General features: G+C 39.0%; 1 protein-coding gene across 1 annotated transcript in view; it reads left to right on the top strand.

Annotated features, from left to right (window-relative positions):
* Window positions 1-132: 132 nt before the first annotated feature.
* Window positions 133-23996, top strand: part of ap1m3 (adaptor related protein complex 1 subunit mu 3) — a 32604-nt gene continuing 8740 nt past the window's right edge. Inside the window, 11 exon segments of the mRNA XM_034081388.2 lie at window positions 133-471; window positions 8895-9051; window positions 9601-9668; window positions 10248-10378; window positions 14257-14404; window positions 16500-16630; window positions 20606-20637; window positions 20640-20695; window positions 20697-20744; window positions 22456-22527; window positions 22781-22939. Of these exon segments, the coding sequence (XP_033937279.1) occupies window positions 430-471; window positions 8895-9051; window positions 9601-9668; window positions 10248-10378; window positions 14257-14404; window positions 16500-16630; window positions 20606-20637; window positions 20640-20695; window positions 20697-20744; window positions 22456-22527; window positions 22781-22939 (1044 nt within the window). The 5' untranslated portion in view covers window positions 133-429.

The following is a 23996-nucleotide window of genomic DNA, read 5'->3' as shown; positions in this document are numbered from 1 at the left end:
AAGCCTGTCTATGGCTGTGAAATAATAAACATGTAGAGTAAACGGAACAATATCTCTACGCCCCTCCCCGTAAATGTGGCTAATGGGGGAAATATATAATCAAATTGTATTCCTAAAATAAAATAGGCTACTTCAAAAACAACGCAAAAACAGTGCTTGAGTAACTGTACTGGTCATAGTGGGTGAATTTAGGAAAAAACAACTCACTTAACGGCGGAAGTTATATTTATGTCAGTACATGTAGCTTGACGCCCCGCTCCGGAAAAGCAGCGAGTTGCAGTGAAACGCAGACTGAAGGGAGTGGAGGAGAGGAAGAAGCAGGATGATGGGAGCGAATACTACTCCCTTTAAGTGACCCATATCTTACAGTAGACCTACATATTATCTAGACTAGTTCCTGCTCTCGAGGATTATTCTCTATCCACCAAGATGTCGGCGTCGGCGATATTTATCCTCGACCTGAAGGGAAAGGTAAGTTTGTGGCGACTTGTTGTTGGCGAAGTTCACACTAGGGTTGTCAAGGAAGCACCTGCTGCAAGATAAGAGTAGGTACGCTTATAAAAAGTCCAGAAATGTAAGGATATTTGCGTCCTTGTGTACATGATATGCCTGCATACTTAATTTGACATTTCCTGCTTAGGTATTCTTAAACTCAGAGACTGTATGCACCCAAACAGAGCAGTCAGGAAGAGGCTCAACTGGTCAAACCCGTTCAACAGTGTTATGTGTTCAGACGGGCTTGTTCTTGTGCAGCGATGCAGCCTTCATTTTAGCCTACGTGTTGTGGCCTATTTCAAAGTTTAAAACTTTCTTTCTCTCTTTTATATCTTATCTAATCAATGTGGCTTTCCTTAGTTAATAGGATAGTGTTTTGTTTGTGTATGGACCTGGTCTGGACATGAGGTTGATATTTGGTCATTCTACAGAAAAGGTGGAAGTACTGTCACTTACTTTTGCAGACACCAAAATACATGACGTTGACCTAATACTCACATTCATTATATATGTTGAATAAATAGAGATTGTCTTTGCAATGGTACTAAATAAAAAAATTGTTGTATACATAAATTGCAATTTATTTAAAATGCCAAGTTCAAGGAACTGCCTTGTTACTTTGATCATACATGGAGGTGGAGCCTATAGTTTTCATTTAAAATATTTTTTTTCAATAAATACATCTCATTCATATTTACATAACATTACATACATTAAATATAACACTGAAATGGTAAAAAAAAAACGTAGTATTTTTGTATTTTTGAAGTAATGTACTGTCTCTGAAGTGCCTCCTGTAACAAGAGATACTTTGAGGCAGTGCATTGGACAAGTCAGATACTTCTTACTTTGTTTGTTAAAGGTGTCATTTTATCTTCAAATGTTACGTGTGTCTTTCAAGTCTGTCATTAGTGTTACTCATTGCATAGAATGGGAAAATGTATTGTTTTGAAGAGTTAAACAATTTTGATGTTGACTGATATTTGGTCTGACACATGGCAGACATTTTGTTAAAAATGGTAGTGTTTTCTCCAAATTGTCACTGGTGTTACCGTCACTGGTGTTACTCTTCTTCCTGGTAACACGTAACACCAGTGACGTTCCTAAATAAATAAGCTTTATATAATGTATACAAATAATAAAAATACTTTAAGCTCTACTTGTTGTGGATTAATCTTGTTAAGAGTTAGTTATTGCTATTTAACAGGTTTTAGATGTGTTTAGAAGGAATATATTTCAGCAGATTTGTATCACCCAGATTCCACCTTTTCTGTAGAATGAGCTCATTAAAGGGAAATGGAAACACTTTTCAAACTGCTTTCCATGCGACAATATTACCATTAGGAAATGTATTTATCTAGTCTATTTCCAATGTAAACGATCGAGATACGCGAATTTACTTTTTGAAATACGTGCCTAATGACCATGGGCGCTTCCATTGCTCCGGGACTTTTCCAGTGACGTCACTGACTGGCTTCCTGGGCCAAAACTCAATAACAAACAACATGGCGTGCAATGCACCAGTAGTTTACATTACAAGAAAACGGTCGTCGTCAGGAGTTTATTGTATTGCCCCAGGCTGCACAAATGGATTTTATACAAAGAAGGAAGAAGTACATTTCCATAGGCTGCCACTAAAGGATGAGAAGCTGCTCAAAGTCCAGTCTGGATGCCTGGTTCAATACAAAACATTGGATTTGAAGCCAGGATCTGTTCCCACAATATTCGATTTCTCAACGTATGCAGTCGGGAACACCGACCGTCCCAGCACGTCGGCCGCGCAAGACAATGACAGTGTCAACAAACGTGAAGTTTGAGCCACCAAACGAGTTGCTTCAGCTGCCGAGAGAGAGGTAAATATTGCAGCACTACCAGATTACTAGCTCACACATGTATTTACTGACACAGTGTGACCTTATTAATTAACGCAATCGCGTCCAAACTAAATGGTAGCTATTATTATGACGCACAATAGAGAATTGGGGGTGTTCTATAGCTCAACTAATTAAACTGGCATACACACGCTCATCTGTCGAAAACAGCCCTAAAAAGGCTAGTATTGCTATCAATGGATGGTATTGCAGGACCCAGAGCGCACGGAGCACAGAGCGGACAGCAGATAACGGAATTGCAGTTGTATTGCTTATAGATTATCAGAACATTTCAAAGGGGACACAGCCCCATTGGATATTAACCTATGGATTAACTACATCATCGTTGTTATCGTTGTAATGCCATTGAAGACCAGTTTAGACCAGACAATGAGGAAGGTAAGCCGTTAGCCTGGCGTATGTTAGTACCTAGCGCCACTTGTTTTGATGTACGTTTTTGTGGATAACCTCGCGAGTTTGTATCTTTCAGTGTTGAGGTGGGCACCGTTAGATTCTGTGTCTCCTTGCGATCATAAACGATGTGTTGGATGTGCGGCTAGGATAAGTAATAAGGGAGCTAGGAGTGATTTTCGGTGCAGTAATAGGTTAGCATTTTCGCTCGGGGCTAATTCAGAGGCTCACTGTTAGCATTGTGTTTTTTTTATTTTTTTATTCCGGATCGTATGCCACTCTATTCGACCGAATCGGTTCATAAGCATAGGCCATGGGATGCCTGGTAACTGTAGATGCTTCCACATCAATGTCATCTCCCGACGAATAGTCAAATTCATCGTTCAAAACGTCGATCTCATTGCAAAATTCCTCCATCGCTGCCATATCTGCTACGTTGTGTTGACTTCTGGTGGAGCGAAAACACAGCCAGTGACGTCACCATTTGGGACTCCCCTAATGGCGGCGGCCTGGTCCCGGAATTCCCCACCCGGCCGGCGGATAATTAATTTTCTTTTGGCGAGTAATATCATATACAATAAATATTACGATCAATATCCATTGTAAAATGAATAAACTACCGGAATATTATAACTGTAATTGGTGTTTCCTTTCTCCTTTAAGGCACTTCTGCTTCATTTTCTAGAGTTTAAGTTATGATCCAGTCAATTTATCAGTTGATCGATTGGTAAATGCTTTAGATTGAATATCATTGTAAACTGAATATTTTTTAATTGTTGGTCATTCAACCCGGAAGCAATTTTTAAAACCTAACATTGATACTGTTTGAGCACATGTATCTATTGTGTGACCTTTATAGTCCAAACAATTAAAGGGGACCTATCATGCAAAATGCACTTTTGTACGTCTTTTATACATGAATATGTGTCCCCGGTGTGTCAGGGAACTCCCCAAGTGTCAGAAAACACAACCCTGTCTCTTTTCCTCCATACCCAAATCTCTAAAAACGGGGCTACAGCGGATCTGATACAGACTGATACAGATTTGAAAATAGTGTGACGTCAGTGACGAGGAGCTCCGCCTATATGGCCAACTGTCCACCAATCAGGCGAATGAGAGGTTGCCGTGGCAAATTACCCGCGTAACTCGGCCCCCTCCTTTGCAGGGGGCGTGGTCAGCTGCAGCGCATGCAAAGACAAGGTGGAGGAGAGCAAAATAGAGCGAAATGAGGCATGGCTAAAATGCATGATCTGTTTGGTATTTTGAAAAAAAAAAAAAGTATAAATATACCTTATATAGGTATAGCCCTACAATATATTATTCAAATATAGCATGATAGGTCTCCTTTAATTAGGAAAGTTATTGACCAATCATTTGAGGATTATTTTATTATTTACTAATGAAGTAATCCTCAAATCACTAGCAGTATCTAAAAATTGTTTATGAAATACATTTCTAATGAATCTCTTAATGCCTTGGAGTTTTTTGTACATGCACTCTAGCATAGGATAAATAAAAGAGGACACAGAATATTACTACTTCTTACTTTAATGTATTTTGATATCTGAACCTCACAGGGTTAATTCATTTGAGGGCTAGTAAAGGAATTGCTGAATAAGTCTTATATGCTTGACAATACCCATCAAGAACAAGGATCAGTCCATCATAGCCTGGATGTCTTATTGTACAGATTAAAGGCTTGTTCTCTCCCTATCTATCTGTCTCTGCCCTGGGGCAACTCAGAATCTCTTCACCTTTAATCCCCCCCCCGCCTCTTTCCTGACCAGGAGGGGGTCCTTTCTCCTCTGTAACTGTTGTTTTAACTCATCGTGGATAACAACAAAAACTAGACAGACATGTCATTCCAGTACACACATAGACACAGTTGAAAACACACAGCTACTACAGAAGCCAGTGTCCGCCTCTGCCCTTTTGCCCCCCCACCCTCATGTCTCAAGTTGTAGCTCCTGGGCCCTAGACCACACACTGCTGGCTGCTGGGACCCACTGTGTAGACTGAAATGTCACGCTATTGAAATCAGCACGGCATTATTTGTCCGGACTGAAGTTTTGGTTGAAATAGCAGCACATTTAATTAGCTAGAAGCATAAAAGTGTAAGGTTTTATTTACAACAGTGCTTCCAAAAGAGCTATAGCTGCTATAGTTTCCCATGTTGTGTTTAGTTTTTGATCAGTGCACATTCATCCACATTAAAGTGTAAATGTATGAGAGTTATCTATATTTTCAGTCAGTTTTGCTCCTCACTTTTTAGGTGGCTGCCACTTTAGTACAGACTGAAATATCACAACAACAACAACAACAACAACAACAACAACAACAACAACTGTAGATAACATTTTTCTGTAACTACATTTTTGATGCCCATCAGATAAATCCTCATGACTTGCTGATCTTTTGACTTGTATTTGAGCTTCACCCTAAGGCCAAATGTTAAAATTGTCCTATACTTTGATTTACGACCGAATACCTGCAAAACTAGCAGCATTTAAATCAGCCTTATTAGTTCCCTCTGTTTATAAGTAAATATGACCATGCTTAAATGCTAAACTTACATGATGAACATGGTAAACATAACTATCAACTGAAAGACAGCAATTTAACATCATCGCTGTGAGCTCAATGCACCGCTGTGCCTTACAGAGCTGCCAGCTTGCCTGTGTGTTGACTCTTGTTGAATTGGTAGCCTTAAGCAACAACAAACCTCTAGCTGTTCAGAAAAAGAAGCACTGTGAGCATGCACAATGTTAACTAGTTGCAATTAATGGACCAATTCACTAGCCCTTTTTGCAGCCTTCAATGTGCCATTATTTCATCTACAAGTGAGCTGTACAGTTAACAGCCTCGTCACTCTAAAGTGTCATCACAATTATCCTTTTGTGAGGTTTCTCTCACAGTGGTGATAGAGTTATGCTTTAAGGTTTGTGTTGCAATTTTTCTCCAAACGTCCTGAAAATAGAGTTGTAGGATTTTGGGTGTTCCTGTTTGCCTTTCAGTGATACACTCCAGTGAGGTTGCTATTTCCATTTAGACGTCAGAGCGAGTGGTTCCTATTGATTTCACACATTGTGAAAAGTCACTGATTGCCTTGTGTGTCCCAATAAAAAAAATGCATGAAACCAGAATCCCTCTGGGACTTTTAAGGCCACCAGTTGTTTTAAGGAAAAATATGCTGCTGTTGTTTTTATAAACATTCCAGTTACCAACAAAAATAGACTCACAGTTTTATCGGAAATGGATAACCTCAGTATGATATTCTGATGTAGAAAATGCAATTTTAAACAAGGTATCATCAGTAGCCTACAGTATACATCCTTTTACTTTTTAACTATCTTCATTGCCTATATCCTGAGTATAGGCAATAGTATAGGAGTCCTATTTCCCTTCTACCTCTTTAAATGTGTTATTTCTGCTAGAATATGTTTTATATTAAAGCTGTATCTATGCTAACCTATTGTTATTTCAACCTGTTTAAGAAACATGCCAAATATAAATCATGTATTTATGGGAATGTGATTGAATTGATTTAGCAAGTATTTGTAAATGCCATCACAACTTCCCAGAAATGTTGTTATCAGACATTATCGTGCCTTCTCACAGTAGAATTGAATGAGACCTGGATTATGAAGTAGCTGCACTCTGCTTTGGGGCATGAAATATGCTAACTGCTTGTGTGAGGTGTTCTGTTTGATGTATTCTGCCTCTGCTGAATATTCAACACTATCTGATGTTTTACTTTTTCAAACTAAGTGTAACTGACACACATTCAAACCAACGTGACATCACAATGATATGTTGACTTTCAAATAACCTTAACAACTTAAAGGTAAAATAATAACTATTCTAAACCATCATTGTGATTGTCTTGTAGCAAAGACTTCATTGTCACAGTTTCAAGCCCCAAACAGTTTGGATTGTCAAAGGAGGAACCTTCAACGTGCTGCTATCTCCGCATTCAGCTGACTGAAATAGCTCTCAAAAAGAAAATGCAGTTTTTCAGAAAAAAGACAAACACGCATCAATTTAACAACAATGTTAAATTACAGAAAGGGTAAAAGAGCAGTCAATAACAAATGTGTCACTACCTTACATTAGAAATGTGTTGATTTAATCTCACAGGATTAGTGAAACACATTGATAGTGTTGTTCTGTGAATAATCTCTGTATTGCTTCAAGCAGAAATCAACCTTTTTATTTTAGAAAAAACGAGAAATAACTCAAGTTTTAAGCATTTTGCACAATGTGGAGTTTGGGTCTGTGTAGGTTGTGAATGAGTGGGATTTACAATAATGGACTACTCATTTTGTTTGAATAATTCCAGAAAAATGCAAAAAAAGCCATCACATTTTCACAAACCCATCAAGATAATATCGTTAAAATAGCTTATTTTGCCCGGAAGTCTTTCCTAAACTCACAGACATTACATTTCCAAAAAAACAAAAACTTAAAGGCAGTTAATCCTCACATATGAGATGCTAGGTATTGTTTTGATAATTATGTGATTATTCATTTGTTTTCATTTTTAAGTTGATTGAGTCACTTTTATAGTTGTTTCAGCACTAAAATAGCATGAACTCTTAACTTGTCGATGTGAAACACACTAGCTTTAAAGCCGTATGGATTCGGCATTTAGAAATGCTGTTCAAGTAAATCCTATGATCTCATCCTGCATTTGCCGTTGAGACTGACCTTTCTTCAGTTGCCTCCAACATTCTTTCTGTAAAGTTTTTCCATCAAAGTTTACTTCCAGAACTACAAAGTGAACCTCTGGATTTCTTACAGGGGTCGTCAGTATTGCAATTTCTTTTGATGCAAAGATTTGTTATTATACTTTATACCTCACTCTCCGTCTCTGGTGGCCTCTGACCTTTTTGCTTTGCGGATTCTGTCTCCTCTCTCAGAAGCCGAGCAGTGGCCTGTTCATATCCTTTATTCTCCCCCAGATTACTTTACTTTTAAGGCATTTCCTTTTTGTTCATTTCTTATTTCCTCATGCCTTTGTTGTATGCGCTCCTGTGTGACCCTGCGCAACAGACTCTATTAAAGAAAGGGGGAAGTTGTGTCTGCGTGCGTGCATGTCCTCTAGATCAGTCAAACGTAGAAGCTTTTTATTCTTTCTTCATTTCCATGTGTCGGGACTCTAACAGGACTGCTGACTCAGCGTGTTGTGTGCATGTGTGTTACTATGATAGGGAGATAAAATATTATAATATATATTGTATTTCATAAAATAAAGTGAATAGATAATTATGTTTAAAAATTGAAAATACATTAATATGTTTGCAATTCTGTGATATTTAAGATAATGATAAGAACACCACTTTAGATTTTTGCAGTTCTGAGTCATCTTTGTGTGTTTGGACATGTGTTGTTCTTTGGCTAATGGGTTTATTTTAGTGTACTAAAATGGAGTTTGTTTGTTCAATAAATGTCACAATATCAGGCTCTTAGATTCAAAGAAAGATGTTTTTAATACAGCAATTTGCATTGACATTTGACCATTCAAAGGCAACAGTTTGCATGCAGTCTTACTGTAGGAGTCTCTGTTTTTAGTATGGGGAAAAGCTGCAATAATAGAGGTCTCCACAGGTCATTGACTTGCTAGCTAGCCTCATTTACAGTTTTTTTCCTACTAAATTAAAAAGCAGAACACTGCTATATTTGAAGGGCTAAAAACTAATATTTTCTGCCATTTATATTTGTATGTTGATTGAGAAATAATAATAATAACTCATTCATAGTCATACTACATGGTGGACACATTTCTAATGTAAGGTAGTGACACATTTGTTATCTTTTAAAACCTGAAAGTTTCTTGAGTTTTCGTAAAGTAGGCTTTGGCTTCTGTTTCAAGTTGAGAAGGTGGTCGTTCATCATTCATGATCAAAAGTTGGACTCACAGTTTGAACATTACATTTCGAGATAGTTTGGAAAATGGTGCAAACTCCATCCTTTAGGTTATTCAGTAGCTATTAAAGCATGTTTAAGCTTGAGTGTTCAGGTTTCATATACATGCCCTATGCACATTTAATGACAGTGTCGAGGCTCAACTATGATATCTTCTGACTTCATTTATTTTGTTTAACATTATGGTTTCAGGTGCTAATCTGCCGTAACTACATGGGGAACATGGACATGAGTGAGATCGACCATTTTATGCCCATCCTGATGAAGAGAGAAGAGGAGGCGGAGATGACACCTATGGTCACCCATGGCTCCTCACACTTCCTGTGGATCAAACACAGCAACCTTTACTGTATCCTTCTGAGTTCATGTCTGAATATAAAATGTAGCAGCGATGTACAGTACAGCCTTTAACACACAGAGCTGAATGGCCTCTACCCTCAGCTATCTCCAGCTTCACATCCCAGCAGCAGGCGGCTTCTCAGCTTCTCTTTCATCTCATCATGTCGCACAGCCAGTTATTTTTTTTAACACTGATTCACTGTGATGTGTAATTCGCTATATATCTTCTCATAATGCAAGATTGGGCAGTCACATTTCCTTACACATTATTAATTCAGCATGATATTGCAGTTGTGAGTAAGTGGTATTCCCAGTGCACTACATTAGACATGTGAGTTGGTTTACCTCCCTGTCCCTGTGGCCATGTTCTCAATTGCTTGCTACTGTGATGCATTCTTTTAGGATTTATTTCATTGCATTCATCTCACAACCACCCTCAGCACACTAATAGAGGTTCACTGCATGTGTCTGTCTCGACAGTTTCTAGTTTGTACAATTTAGTTTTTCAGCTCAAATACTGTCACTTGTAGATGTAGTTGTTTCTTAACAGTCTGTCCAGTGGTGGCGATGACGAAGAAGAATGCCAACGCTGCTCTGGTGTACTCCTTTCTTTATAAAATCATCCAGGTGAGTCTGTTTGCATAAGTCCAAGTCTTCTACTTGCTACTTGTGCTTAAAGTAGGTATAGTGGAACGAGAATAAGCTCATAGAGGTAGAACATTACAGAAAATCTACAAGTTTAAGTCAAATTGTATCAAAAAAAAAAAGAAGATATGCTGGGACCGTCGATTTTGACACTATATGGTCACTTCCCTGTCACATTTTTTAATGTTTATTTGTGGCTAGCATGAAAGGTGTTTTTTGTCATTATCCCCTGACAACATGAGATGCAACTACCCTTTCTATTGCATTGGCTGTTTTCCCATTGACTATACAGTTTATCTTTTCGATGCTGCTACTTTGTATAAAACATCTTATGACAGGTGTTTGCTTCTTGAATAAAGCCAACAGCTTGCATAAATCTACACTTTAACAACCAATAAAAAGCACGTTAGTACAGCAAAACGACTTGCCTATTTTATAGCTACATGTACAGTCGCTTTGGATAAAAGCGTCGGCTAAATGCAATGCAATGTAATACATAATCGGCTAGAAAATATAACATGCAGTGTGTGTCAAACTACGTCTGTCTTTATGTCTTTGTAGGTATTTAAGGAGTACTTTAAGGAGCTTGAGGAGGAGAGTATTCGTGACAACTTTGTGACGGTGTACGAGCTGATGGACGAAGTGATGGACTTTGGTTTTCCTCAGACAACGGACAGCAAGATCCTACAAGAGTAAGGAGACATTACTCAGTTACTGTACCAATGTTTTTCCTTAACCATGAAAAAGGTCCTAATTATTTACATTCAACTTGACTATCAATTATGTGTTTGGGCTCTCTGTTTGGGCATTTGAAGTGTAGCATTACATCTGCACATGAGGGTGTAAGGTCAAAGTTTAAAATGTTCAAAGGCTGTAATGCACTAAGGCACTCAGTCCTGTACCAGCCATCAAGAACAAAACGTGAGCATTTTTAAGTAAGATACCAGCTTTGTACTTGATACTGTAAGTGACCAACAGACAGGTAAGTAATAATACATAGTGATTATGTTGTGCCATTGGCTTTATTTGTTGTTTCTCATTCTCGAAGTAACTAAAACACACAAAAGTTATGTGTTCATAGTGCAGTGTGCACTGTGATGTTTTGTTGGAATGCTGAACATTTACTTTACAATACCACAGTATCATTCGTTTTGTGTACACATGATACGCTTTGCTGCTAATCAATGGTTACATTATAAAATCACACAATTTCCCTGTACATTATGTTACCCTTTTAAAGTCTTAAATGTGATTGGGCTAGTTAGTTTGCTGTTTGTGCACCAAGGTTTGGCTGAGGTGTGTGTGTGTGTGTGTGTGTGTGTGTGTGTGTGTGTGTGTGTGTGTGTGTGTGTGTGTGTGTGTGTGTGTGTGTGTGTGTGTGTGTGTGTGTGTGTGTGTGTGTGTGTGTGTGTGTGTGTGTGTGTGTGTGTGTGTGTGTGTGTGTGTGTGTGTGTGTGTGTGTGTGTGTGTGTGTGTGTGTGTGTGTGTGTGTGTGTGTGTGTGTGTGTGTGTGTGTGTGTGTGTGTGTGTGTGTGTGTGTGTGTGTGTGTGTGTGTGTGTGTGTGTGTGTGTGTACAGTGTATATGTGTTTAGTGTCTGAATAGGGCTGATAATTACCAGGCTCCTATTGGCACTCAGACACAATGACACTGTCAGCTGGACACACTCAAGACTCTCAGACAGAAAGGCCCTGCTTCTTCACACAACTGTCATTTCACACACACACACACACACACACACACACACACACACACACACACACACACACACACACACACACACACACACACACACACACACACACACACACACACACACACACACACACACACACACACACACACATTCCGTGTGTGCGCTCGCTTGTATGTGTGGGTGGATGTAAGAGACTGAGTAAGTGAGAGTGCAGGGATGCATGTGTTCATGTGTGTATGAATCTTCATGCGTGTGTGTGTTTCTTGTGATTCCTATTGTTATGCTAATGTGTCAGTTTGCTGCCAACCTCCGCTTCCAGATTCTTTCATTAGCATTTCGGGTTAGGGGGAATCAGGGCAAAACAGAACAAACAGTGAAGCAACAAAAACAACCATAAGTCGACCTCAAGCCCACTTGTCAGCGCCTTTTATCTCTTGGCTCTTTGCTGTGTACAGTACCAAAATGGGTTTGACACCCTGTATGTGGGAAGAACTGGGACAGAAAACTAGGGAGAACATACTGCCTCAATCTGTCAATCAATCTAAAACGTGTTTATCAAGCACTTTTTGGGTGTTGACATTGGAAACATTAGGAGATGATAACATCAAGTTTCATCTCATTGTTTAACTATCATAGCATCGTATTAATGAAAACCAGGAATTCTAAAGAATGGCTGTACACTACCTGCTCAGCAGACACAAATGTGCAACAAGCTGGTGAACAAACTGAAGCATTGCGCAGTTAAAGAGAGATTTTACTTCAGTAGTTCATAGGGACCAAAAATTGAGCTAAAACAGTGTGAATATTGATTTTACATGTATCTTTTCAGCAGAAACACAACTCCAAATGAATGATAATGGATCCTGACTGAGAAACAGTTTAGTTATTTGAGCGAAATATCAGTTTTTATATTTTGAACAGTTGTACCAAGAACCAGATATATTATACAATTGCAATGTGTGTTACCAGATGCACAGTGCAGTATGGAAAGTAGTCCGCAGCAGGATAAAAACATTGGTTGTTCGGCGTGTTAACTATGTGCAGCCTCTCCTAAATTAGAAACTGTATATGGAACACAGATACCATTCCAGTTGCTCTATTTAAAAAGAAAATACCGCATACATACCCATGCACATGAGACAAGCACAATGTCATTCCAAGATTAGTGCCCTGTCTGCTTTAACACTATTTCAGCAAGGGTACCATTTCAAACACCTTGTTGGTGTCAGATGTTTTGGGGGAGAGTGGAATTTCCTTACAGATAGAGCCACACAAAAAATAAATGTTTAAGTTATAACAGTGTTGCCACCATACTGTAGGTTTCCTAGCCAAACAGATATTAGATCATTGGTTTCATATGTAAAAAAAGTTGTACACCATAAATACATGAACCAAATAATCACTTATACTTCAATCAAATATGTTGGATATTATATTCCAGTGGAAATCGAATGGCATACATTAGAATTATCCTGTGCAGTAGGAGTGAACAGTGGCAGGGGGGCAGGTGCTGAATACAGGCCAGATCACATGTTGTTTTTCTAAGCGGCATCCTATTCTCATGGCAGTTCATCATGTCTCCCTGGACACAGAACGAGGATTGTTAAAACAAACTAGCCACCTTGTACATAAAGAGACAGCCTGCTGTACTGTGCAGTGATGAAGGGATGAAGGGATGGATGGAATGAAAAACAGATAGAAAAAAGATATTCTTACTGATAACTCTCATATATAATTAGAGGAAACTGATTTATGTTTATAGAGTTGGGCTAGGGCACTTACAATAATTATTGATTATTATTATTTTAAACTGCATTAATCTCTTTTCTTTTGTCAATATCAATGAATATCATTGGATCATTAAATCCTATTTAAGTGGTGGTTCTTTTATTTCCTGGTGGTTCAAGACATGAGCAGTGCAACACCTTTTAGTGTCTTGTAAAAAATGCATACAAGTCATATTATCTTTGGCTGCAGTCACAATAGGTTTATGTAAATCTCCCTTTTCCAATTACACCCATGAATAAACATGAATAAAGACCTTCTGTCATTTATTTAGACTAGAATAGCTAATTTATTTTAATCATGAGGTGTAATTAATACAAAATAGAAAACGAAATTATGAAGATGGATTGTGTTAATACTATGAAACATTATTCTGTTTATTTTTTTTATTAAGAATCTTATTTTGTTGATAGGATTTATTATATTACTCCTAAGGAGATCAGGAAATCAAATTATTATTAAACGCTGTAGCCATTTCTTGATATTTTCTTATCTTAAAATGTTGTCTGTGTCTGAGGCATCTTAATGAGGACTTTGCCCTTGTGGGATTTCAGGTGTTTCACACTTAATTACTAAACAGTTTGACAAATGATCATAAAACCTGCTAAACCCTTGTTACTGTTACAAGGTATGTATATTGTATTTTGTAAATTGTGTAACTTGCTGCTGTTAAATACCGTCAAACTATGTGCAATATGTGCTTTATGTGTAATATATACTTTATATACATATGCCATCTTTAATAACTGTAATATATACCGGGCTGCTAAATCCTAAGAACTGCTACAGGATTTGATTTGAAGATTTGATTTGTTTTGATCTGTATTTTTGAAAATTATGTAACTTTTTTAGTTTTTATCTTTTTTTAGCATATTGTTTATTATATTATAACTTAGTACTTTTTTAGCATATTGTTGTGTTGTTTGTTTATTATATTATAACTTAGTACTTTTTTTAATGCATGTAAGATATGCAACACTAAGCTGTCTGTGGCTCTTTCCTGCTGTAACGCTGCAAATGTCCCGTCTGTGGGACTAATAAGGTATTCTGATTCTGATTCTAAAGGTCTTTCTGCCTTCCTCTCCTCAAGGTACATCACCCAGCAGGGTCATAAATTGGAGATCGGGGCTCCTCGACCTCCTGCCACTGTCACCAACGCTGTGTCGTGGCGGTCAGAGGGCATCAAGTACAGGAAGAACGAAGTCTTCATGGATGTCATTGAGTCAGTCAATCTACTGGTGAGGGAAAAAAAAATTGTCTCAACCACATTTCCTGCATATAATATTAATAATACAGTGAATTTATATAGCGCTTTTCTAGATACCCAAAGTCACTTTACAAAACAATAAACAAAGCAAGCGATAGGTGAATAGGAAACATTACAAAGAAAAATGGTGAACTGCATTGTGAACTGGCAGAGTAATGGTGTGGGTGAGGGGGTTAAACAGGGAAAGGCAAGTCTGAAAAGGTGGGTTTTGAGTGCTTGTTTGAATGACGGTGCAGCGGTTGACTGTCTGATGCGGCTGGTGAGGGCGTTCCAGAGAGAGGGTGCAGCAGCAGAGAAGACCCTGTCTCCCCAGGTCCGGAGCTTAGTCCTGGTGGTCTTAAGGGGTTTTGCATATCTGGACTTTAGGCAACGAGTGGGGATGTGACGGTGGAGGAGGTCAGAGAGATAGGGAAGGGCCAGGTTGTTGAGGGTTTTGAATGTGGTGATTATTATGGAGTGATATGGTCTCGGCGGCGGGTGGAGGTGAGCAGGCTGGCAGCGGAGTTCTGGACATATTGGAGTTTATTGGTGATTTTGTTGGGTAATCCGTAGAGGATGCTATTGCAGTAGAGGGAGAGGGTCGGAATGTCAAATGTTTTCTGTCAGTAAGTCACATCTGACTCAACAAAGAAAGCAGCCATTCCAGATTTTGATATAATGTACAATTTATTGTCATACTATCCAATATATTTCACAATATAATAAGTAAGTAAGTAAGTAAAACTTTATTTATATAGCACCCTTCTCAACACGGATGTACAAAGTGCTTTACAGTACAGTACACAGGACACAATTCACAGTACAACTATAACATGTAGAATAAAAGGCATAACACGGCAGCAAGTAATACATAGGATAAAACATATGACAAAACACCCATAACAAAAAAAGAAAAAAAAGAAGACAGCCACTAACTCACCTCCTCCAACGACCCAAAGGCCTGTCGGAAGAGGTGGGTCTTTAACCGCCCCTTAAAATAATATTACTATTAATACAAAGAATATACAATCATTTATACAAATTAATAAAAAACTATTGTTTATTAATTAAATACATGTTTTGGTTTGCAGATCAAGTTTTTACACAATAACTAAGGCCACCTGGAGTCAAACAGAACATATCAATATATACTTTTTATGCACTTACTGTATTAACTCCAATGTCAGTTCTATATGCTTTATCCATCATCCTCCCATAATGATGATAAATAAAAAATGATGGGTTATATTTAACAGTTCTGTTTAGAGTTGTGTGCTTCCTTCAGGCAAAGTGTGTCACTGTTGCCATGTTACGACTCCTTCAGAACAATTAATAAAATGGACTCAGAAGAAGTTGAGTAATTATATTCTTCTAATTATTTATAATTGTTTTATTTATCTCTCTGACCTTCTACTGCCAGCTATGATTCACACAAAGTAACCACTGATCCGTGAGATAATGTGATGCTATAAGGCTCTAAGACTTATATAAACCTATTGAGAAGAACGGACAAGGGCCCCAGATATCGTGCAGCTAAGAAGTGGAAATGTTTTGTATACATGGACACGCTGCTGTCTTTGAAAACCCACAGGAAGAGAAATGACTTTCCTCTTGAATCTAGTGTCCTTGAAGCAACACCTCATGGACACATTTGCTCATTTTTATGAGTCAAAAGGAAACTGATAAGGCACTTCTACAAATCTGCAGCTGCAGCTTCCTGTTCTGTAACCAGGGACCTTACACACATGTTTTCAGAGGTTCTTCATCTTGATGTGTGCTTACATTTCTCACACATACTGAGAGCTCTTCACTCTTGTCCCACAGATTGTGCATGGTAGATCCAGCTTGTTTTTTTATTTCTATCAATTTTGAGCAGTTGTGGTTATTCAGCACTACTGATCTGTTTATCGTTATTTAAATATAGCAACTTAAAGTCTTACAGTAAAGCTTGTGTACTTTAAGGTGAGCTCTGCTGAGATTTAAAAGCTGATTATCATAGCCTTCATAAAAGTGATCAGAATGCTATTCTTCAAGAGTGATTTCATACTTTTCTTGTTAAACGAGATTCTTTGCTCCTCTGACTATAGGTGAACGCCAATGGCAATGTACTGCGGAGTGAAATAGTGGGCACCATCAAGCTCAACGTGGTCTTGTCGGGGATGCCTGAACTCAGACTGGGCCTCAATGACAAAGTGCTGTTTGAAATCACAGGCAGTAAGTAACAGTGACTCATGCTCAGTGTCCAACACATCTGAGTGAAACACTAATGATCGTGTATTAGAGTCACATAAACAGTACATTTCACTTCAGTCACATTCAGCACATATAAGAGGAGAATAGTGTGGACAATTTAGAGACATAAACATATCTTAAATTAAAATACTTTACATGCCATGTGTATTGTGAATCAATAATGCAAATCACGTGCTTCTGGAAAATGCAATTTTTATAGTTTGAGTGTAGTCTAGTGGTTTGTGTCTACATCACCAAACCGGGGTCTATCTCCTTATCCATCTTCCCTTCCAGTTAGACTTCTTGTAAGATGGTATTGTTGCACAACACATTATTGCACATACAGACAGTGACATGCGAGAGGAACACGTCAATGTTTCTCTTTCATCTCAAGCTTTTAAGATTTGACATTTTTGATGGAGAACTTGAAACTATCAGCGGGGAAAGCTGTATTGTAATTTAAATAAAAGTATGCAGTCTAAATATACAGTTCCTACTGCTAGAATTCTGATAAAAGCCAAAAAGAAATGTAAATATGCTCCTGGTTGATGGATGAGCACTTGCTTTGAACTCAGCCTCACACTCACACTTTCACCTCCTCTCTCTGTCTAAACCCCTCACTCCTTAACATCTCACACTCAGCTTAGCTTTCATCTTTCCTCATCTTCCCTCCCCCTCTCCTCCTACTCTCCCAATTGTTTCCAATAACGTCTCCCACTGCAACATCTCCCCTTGTCTGGTCGTGCACTCTCTCCCCCTTCTCCCTCTCATCTCCCTTTTTGCTCCCTCTCTTTTTCCTCCCCCCTACCGCTCCCTACTGAATGGGAAAGGCTCCATCACTGTCTAGCCTCCTTGCCTCTCAGTTAATCCCCCCCCCCAGGCTACAGCCCTGCAGATGAAAGGTGAGGGTCTTTGGATATCCTGTATATGCAGCACACAATCCCCCCGCTGTGTTTTGGAGTCTGGGAAAAACACATACTCGCAGTAAAAATTATCACAAATAATTATCAAACAAACACACTTACAGCAACACACACTCCTGCTGAATGTTTATACAGATATTAGAATGGGTTCTGCCCTCTCGTCCTCAGCAGTTACACTTTTTTACATATAATTTCGCAGTCATTTGCCTGATCTGCACATTTGATCCCAGCAGGAGGCAGCCAAATCATGAAAGAAACTATAAGTCATATAACACTGCCCTCTGCTGTCGCTACAAGGAAAGAACTGGCATACATTTGTACATGAAATTACACAGCCCACAAAAAGCCTTCAGTCAGTAGAGACAATGTGGCTTTTTATATAAAATATTCGATCATATGACATACATGAGTTTCCACACCTTCTCACATGTCTCTAAGATCAATTACTTATCAGGGGTGTGTTTGTTTGATATCATAGGAATAAGTGTTTTGCTTTGACGTCTATTTGCTTTTTCTTTAAGATAACTGTATGAGCTGAGAATCAGGCTATAACCAATTATTGTCCTTATTTCCCTATTTATCGACACGCCCCTAATATCCTGTTTCCTCCACTTTTAAAAGCTAGGACGTTTGTGTTATAGTTTCTCTGTATTTTCTTGACCCCTCCAGCAATATCCCAGCACTGTAAGAGGTTTTGGAACAGGATTTTTTTTCAAAATGCCATTTAATAAAAAACAGTTCAGTAGAGACAGCAGACAGACAACAGATTAGATTCCTCCTGTCTGCTGCTGTGTATTAAAAGCACAGAAACAGGGAAGAGCAGCCTTAAAGGTGAACCACAGGGGACACTGATGCATCTTCAATCCCCACCTGGGATGTACACACGCATACACCTGTCTCTTCTTCTGGCCACTGAGGTCCTCGCAGTGACAGAGTGCACCGTATGACCTTTGTTTCTTGTCTTTTTGATAACTCTGCGTGCAGTCGTGCCTGCGTGTTTCTGTGTTCGTTACTGACATAAAACAAACTGGAATAGAGACAGGGAGAGATACGGATACCGTTCTAAAGGGCTTCTCTGCTTTGCTTGTTCAGGAGTGTTTTGACCTCACCCAGCCGCCTCTCTGACATGAGGAAATGTCACACACTCAAACACGCACGCACGCACACACACACTCGCAAGCTAGCACAAAAGCAAAAATCAATAGAGGATTGTGCAGCTAGCAAAAAAACATTCATGCACGACTGCACGTCAGCTCTCTCAAGAAAGAGAACAATAAAGAAGGAGATAAAGAAATACACACACACTTACACACACTTACACACCGTGTCCCCTACAGTGCTGGTCCAGGGTTGCATTCAGAGCAGGTGTGACTGTTGAATGGGGAATTTGCTTTAAGGCCCAAAGGCCCACAGTTATTACAGCAGTGTTCTCCTACTCAGCACCCTCTATTAACCACAGAGGAGGAGAACATAAGCTTTCTCCAGCAGAATAAAGATGCCACCATTGAGGAGTTTACGCTCAAAACTACCTTTTGCCACAGTTTGCACTCTTGCTCCACCCTCGAGAAAATTGTCTAGGAAAGCCTGTTTTTATTTTTACAGATAAAATGAACCAGCTGACACAATGTGCTGATTTGTGTGTATAGTAGGCTCTCTAGTGCTCCTGTGGAGTTTCTAAAGTTGAAGTTAGATCAAGTTTATAGAGCTGCTTGATTGGTCACTACCATACATTACGTGTTACTTGTTAGACGCTTTTATTCAAAGCGACTTACATACTCATTACTGTGGGCAATCCCCATAGGCAATTTGGGGTGAAGTGTCCCAGGGACACAATGACATGCTGACTGCAGTGGGGTTTGAACCTGTGACCCCCTGATCCGAACACCTACGAACAACCCACTACGTCACACGCCTACCCACTACTGTACTGTACTGTAGTGTAGTGTTTAGGGACATCATGTTCATTGAGCAAACTGATGACCAGGGACATATATCACACTCAATGCATAATATTAATAAGGATACTAAAAAACTGATCAACTGTTCAATTAATCAAAAATAGGGAATTAACTGCAGAACTTTCTTGTAAAAAGAATGAATTTTTTACAATTTTCTGTCTCTTTTTTTATTGTTGCTGTTTGTATCTTTTATTATAATCCAAACTTCGTAACTCCATAATCCAATAATGGATTAATCTGCTGATTTATGTTTTTTATTATTGGGTTTCCCAGATCCAAGGTGAAGTAGTGGTTGCATCTCTAAACTAAATGTTATTCTTTATCCAGCAACAAAGTGTTAGGGATTATTGCTTTACACAGTATTTGTTCCTCAATAAACAAAGGACTAATAACTCCCCATGTGGCTATGTGTGTTTGTCTGGTTTTAAACACCTCAATTGACAAATGGTTTTGTACTTAAAAAGTCCAATTACTAATGATGTAATGGAGAAAAACAGTCCCATTGGCATAAAGACTTCCCTGTAGGCGTGTTTCCTGAAAGAGACCAACATATAAACCCTGCATTAGTTTAGTAGGTGGAATTATTTCACAAACAGTATATCACAAGCTTTTGACAACAAAGCAAATGTTGTTTTTCCTTGGCAGGGTAATGAAGAAACGCCTCTTAGGGAGATGTGTGTTGCTGTCAGAAGTGTCATTTTCTCGCCGATAGTACAATGTTTATTTACTTTGTTGTTGTGTTTGTGTGGGAGTGTTTGTGAGGCAGAATAGTGTTCGGTGGGGAAGAAGATGATGGCATGGCAGGTTGGAGGTTGTTTGTGTGTAGCAGCTGATGTGGGGACAAGAAGAGGGCATACTTGGTAGCATACTGAGTGTGCTGTGTGTGTGTGTGTGTGTGTGTGTGTGTGTGTGTGTGTGTGGTGTGTGTGTGTGTGTGTGTGTGTGTGTGTGTGTGTGTGGGTGTGTGTGTGTGTGTGTGTGTGTGTGTGTGTGTGTGTGTGTGTGTGTGTGTGTGTGTGTGTGTGTGTGTGTGTGTGTGTGTGTGTGTGTGTGTGTGTGTGTGGGTGTGTGTGTCAGGAGAGAAGAGTAGACAGTGGAGCTGGAGGATGTGAAGTTCATCAGTGTGTCCGTCTGTCACGCTTCGAGAACGACCGCACCATCTCTTTCATCCCCCCCCGACGGCGAGAGCGAGCTCATGTCCTACCGCCTTAACACGACGGTGAGTAGGACACACACGCCACAGTAAGAGCACACGTCTAATTTTGTCTCACAGTAAGGCATGTACACAGACACAAGCTAGAATGTCTTTACAGTGGGGCAAAAAAGTATTTAGTCAGCCACCAATTGTGCAAGTTCTCCCACTTAAAAGATGAGAGAGGCCTGTAATTGTCATCCTAGGTATACCTCAACTATGAGAGACAGAATGAAAAAAAAAATCTAAAAAAAAAGAATTTATTTGCAAATTATGGTGGTAAATAAGTATTTGGTCAATAACAAAAGTTCATCTCAATACTTTGTTATATACCCTTTGTTGGCAATGACAGAGGTCAAACGTTTTCTGTAAGTCTTCACAAGGTTTTCACACACTGTTGCTGGTATTTTGGCCCATTCCTCCATGCAGATCTACTCTAGAGCAGTGATGTTTTGGGGCTGTCGCTGGGCAACACAGACTTTCAACTCCCTCCAAAGATTTTCTATGGCGTTGAGATCTGGAGACTGGCTAGGCCACTCCAGGACCTTGCAACGCTTCTTACGAAGCCACTCCTTCGTTGCCCGGGCGGTATGTTTGGGATCATTGTCATGCTGAAAGACCCAGCCACGTTTCATCTTCAATGCCCTTGCTGATGGAAGGAGGTTGTCACTCAAAATATCACGATACATGGCCCCATTCATTCTTTCCTTTACACGGATCAGTCGTCCTGGTCCCTTTGCAGAAAAACAGCCCCAAAGCATGATGTTCCACCCCCATGTTTCACAGTATGGTGTTCTTTGGATGCAACTCAGCATTCTTTCTCCTCCAAACACGTCTAGTTGAGTTTTTACCAAAAAGTTCTATTTTGGTTTCATCTGACCATATGACATTCTCCCAATCCTCTTCTGGATCATCTAAACGCTCTCTAGCAAACTTCAGACAGGCCTGGACATGTACTGGCTTAAGCAGGGGGACACGTCTGGCACTGCAGGATTTGAGTCCCTGGCGGCGTAGTGTGTTACTGATGGTAGCCTTAGAAAATTACAGGCCTCTCTCATCTTTTTAAGTGGGAGAACTTGCACACTTGGTGGCTGACTAAACTTTTTTGCCCCACTGTAAATGTATGTATGTAGTATGTGCATGTGTACATGTGTGGGTATGTACACACATATATGTGGGTACATGTATTACTGTTACTATTGTAAGCTGTAAAACATTTGAAATAGTCTATATGTTACTGTCACTGCTGATATAGTTTGTTGTTATAAATTAATAAATTGCCTTATATATAAAGTTTTATCAAAAACAAAGCCTACCCTGGATCATATTACTGTGGTGAGTCGAGCTTCATGGCCAGAGAAATGCATATATCTTAAAGATTATGTCCACAAGGTGTCAATACAACATCAGATATACTGTAATTAGTTTCTAAAGAGAATCAGAATACCTTTATTAGTCCCACAGAGGGGACATTTACAGTGGACATCCAAACCTTTACTCGAATAAAGTAATATCTAAGAAAGAATCTTTGTGGCTGCAACACATTTCAATGCCTCGTAACAATGACAGTTTCCACTCCTCCTGACATGGTGTTTAATGAACAGAGGATGTTAAAGGGGCGCTGCCCAGTTCTTGTCTCTCTTGTAAAAACAATCTCTCTCTCTCTGATGTCCACTGTGTCACTGGTGATGTGTGTTGTAGTGAGGCACTTCAGCTCTCCACTCTCCCCTTCTGACAGGTGAAGCCTCTCATATGGATTGAGAGTGTGATTGAGAAGTTCTCTCACAGCCGTGTGGAAATCAAGGTGAAGGTAAGGATGAGTGTCACATAAACACACACAGTGGTGAAAGCTTATCCACTTCACTGCAACTTGTTTAGTATTTATGACACACCCTTCTCAAGTGGATTACCTCTGACCATCTGTTTGAGGCAGTGACGGCCATACAGACTCAAAATAACAAGTTTGCATAATCATTTAGGTATTGATCTGAATTTGGACGCCCTTTCTTTATTGTAAAGATCTCGAATGACATTTGAACTCTGTCCTCTGTGTCCTTCCACAGGCTCGAGGTCAGTTCAAGAGCCGCTCCACTGCCAACAATGTGTCCATTATGGTGCCAGTGCCCAGTGATGCTGACTCACCCAAGTTCAAGACCAGCACAGGCAGCGCCAAGTGGGTGCCCGAGAAGAACGCGGTGCAGTGGAACATCAAGTCCTTCCCTGTTAGTGTGCCAACAACATATCACAACTTACACAAATATAACAAAACTAACTATGACAAATATCTGATTTTAAACTCTGATGAGCCTCAGTTTGATACACATGGGTGGCAAGTAGCTAAGTAAATCTACCGTACAATTTTACGGTACTTTTACTTTCCAATTTCTGCTGCTTTATTTTGTACTCCACTACAATTGAGAAGCAAATATTACTTTCACCCTACATTCATTGATACATGTAGTTACAACAGACTTTGCAGAAAAAAACATTTATAATACAATCATTTAATCAAAAATGAATTAGTATGTTCTATTTTAAGTTAAAATAAGACTTAGTTAAAGCTAACAAACAGCATAAAGGTATTGGCATAAGCTCCAACAGCTTAATCACTTAAGTGATATTCACATTGATTTGTAAATAGTCATAAGTAAAGTCAATTTAGGGACTATTTAAATAGTCCCTAAATTGACCTCTCATAGTCATTATGAGTGCTTTTACTTTTGCTACGTTTGGTTGTAAAATGATTGTAATTTCACTTAACTAAAATACATGTATCAGGGTATTTCTACACGGTGGTATAGCTACTAATCTATCTCACTACTCGTTCTATGATTGATAATACTTCATATCTCCCATTGCCCATTGTATTTTTAATCTGGCAAGTTTCATATATCTTTCAAATCTTTCAATCAGCCTCCCCATACACAACACAAATCACACTCATATTTTATCTCTCCATTTAATCCTGTAAAACATGTTTGCTGTTAAAATATAGAGAAAAACAAGTTCACACACATTTAAAAAAAAAAAGAAAGAAAAGTGGAACAGCATTAATTCAGTCGAGGTTTCTTTTATCTGGAAAGTTCTGTTATCTCCTCAGTAATTCATTATGTTTTCATCCTGTCAGCTGATGACGTATTGTTTTCCAGCTGGTGTATGATTCTTTTCTGTCTCTATCACCTTTGGACACTATAAAACTCTATATTCTCTCAGGGAACCATACTTAACTAATGTTTGATGGAGGTTTTAAGAAACAAAGGTGACGCAGTGGCTTGTTGT

This window comes from Pseudochaenichthys georgianus, chromosome 4, assembly GCF_902827115.2.
Source record: "Pseudochaenichthys georgianus chromosome 4, fPseGeo1.2, whole genome shotgun sequence".
Classification (NCBI taxonomy): Eukaryota; Metazoa; Chordata; class Actinopteri; order Perciformes; family Channichthyidae; genus Pseudochaenichthys; species Pseudochaenichthys georgianus.
Note: the sequence above shows the minus strand (reverse complement) of the source record. Positions and strands in the feature narration are given on the sequence as shown.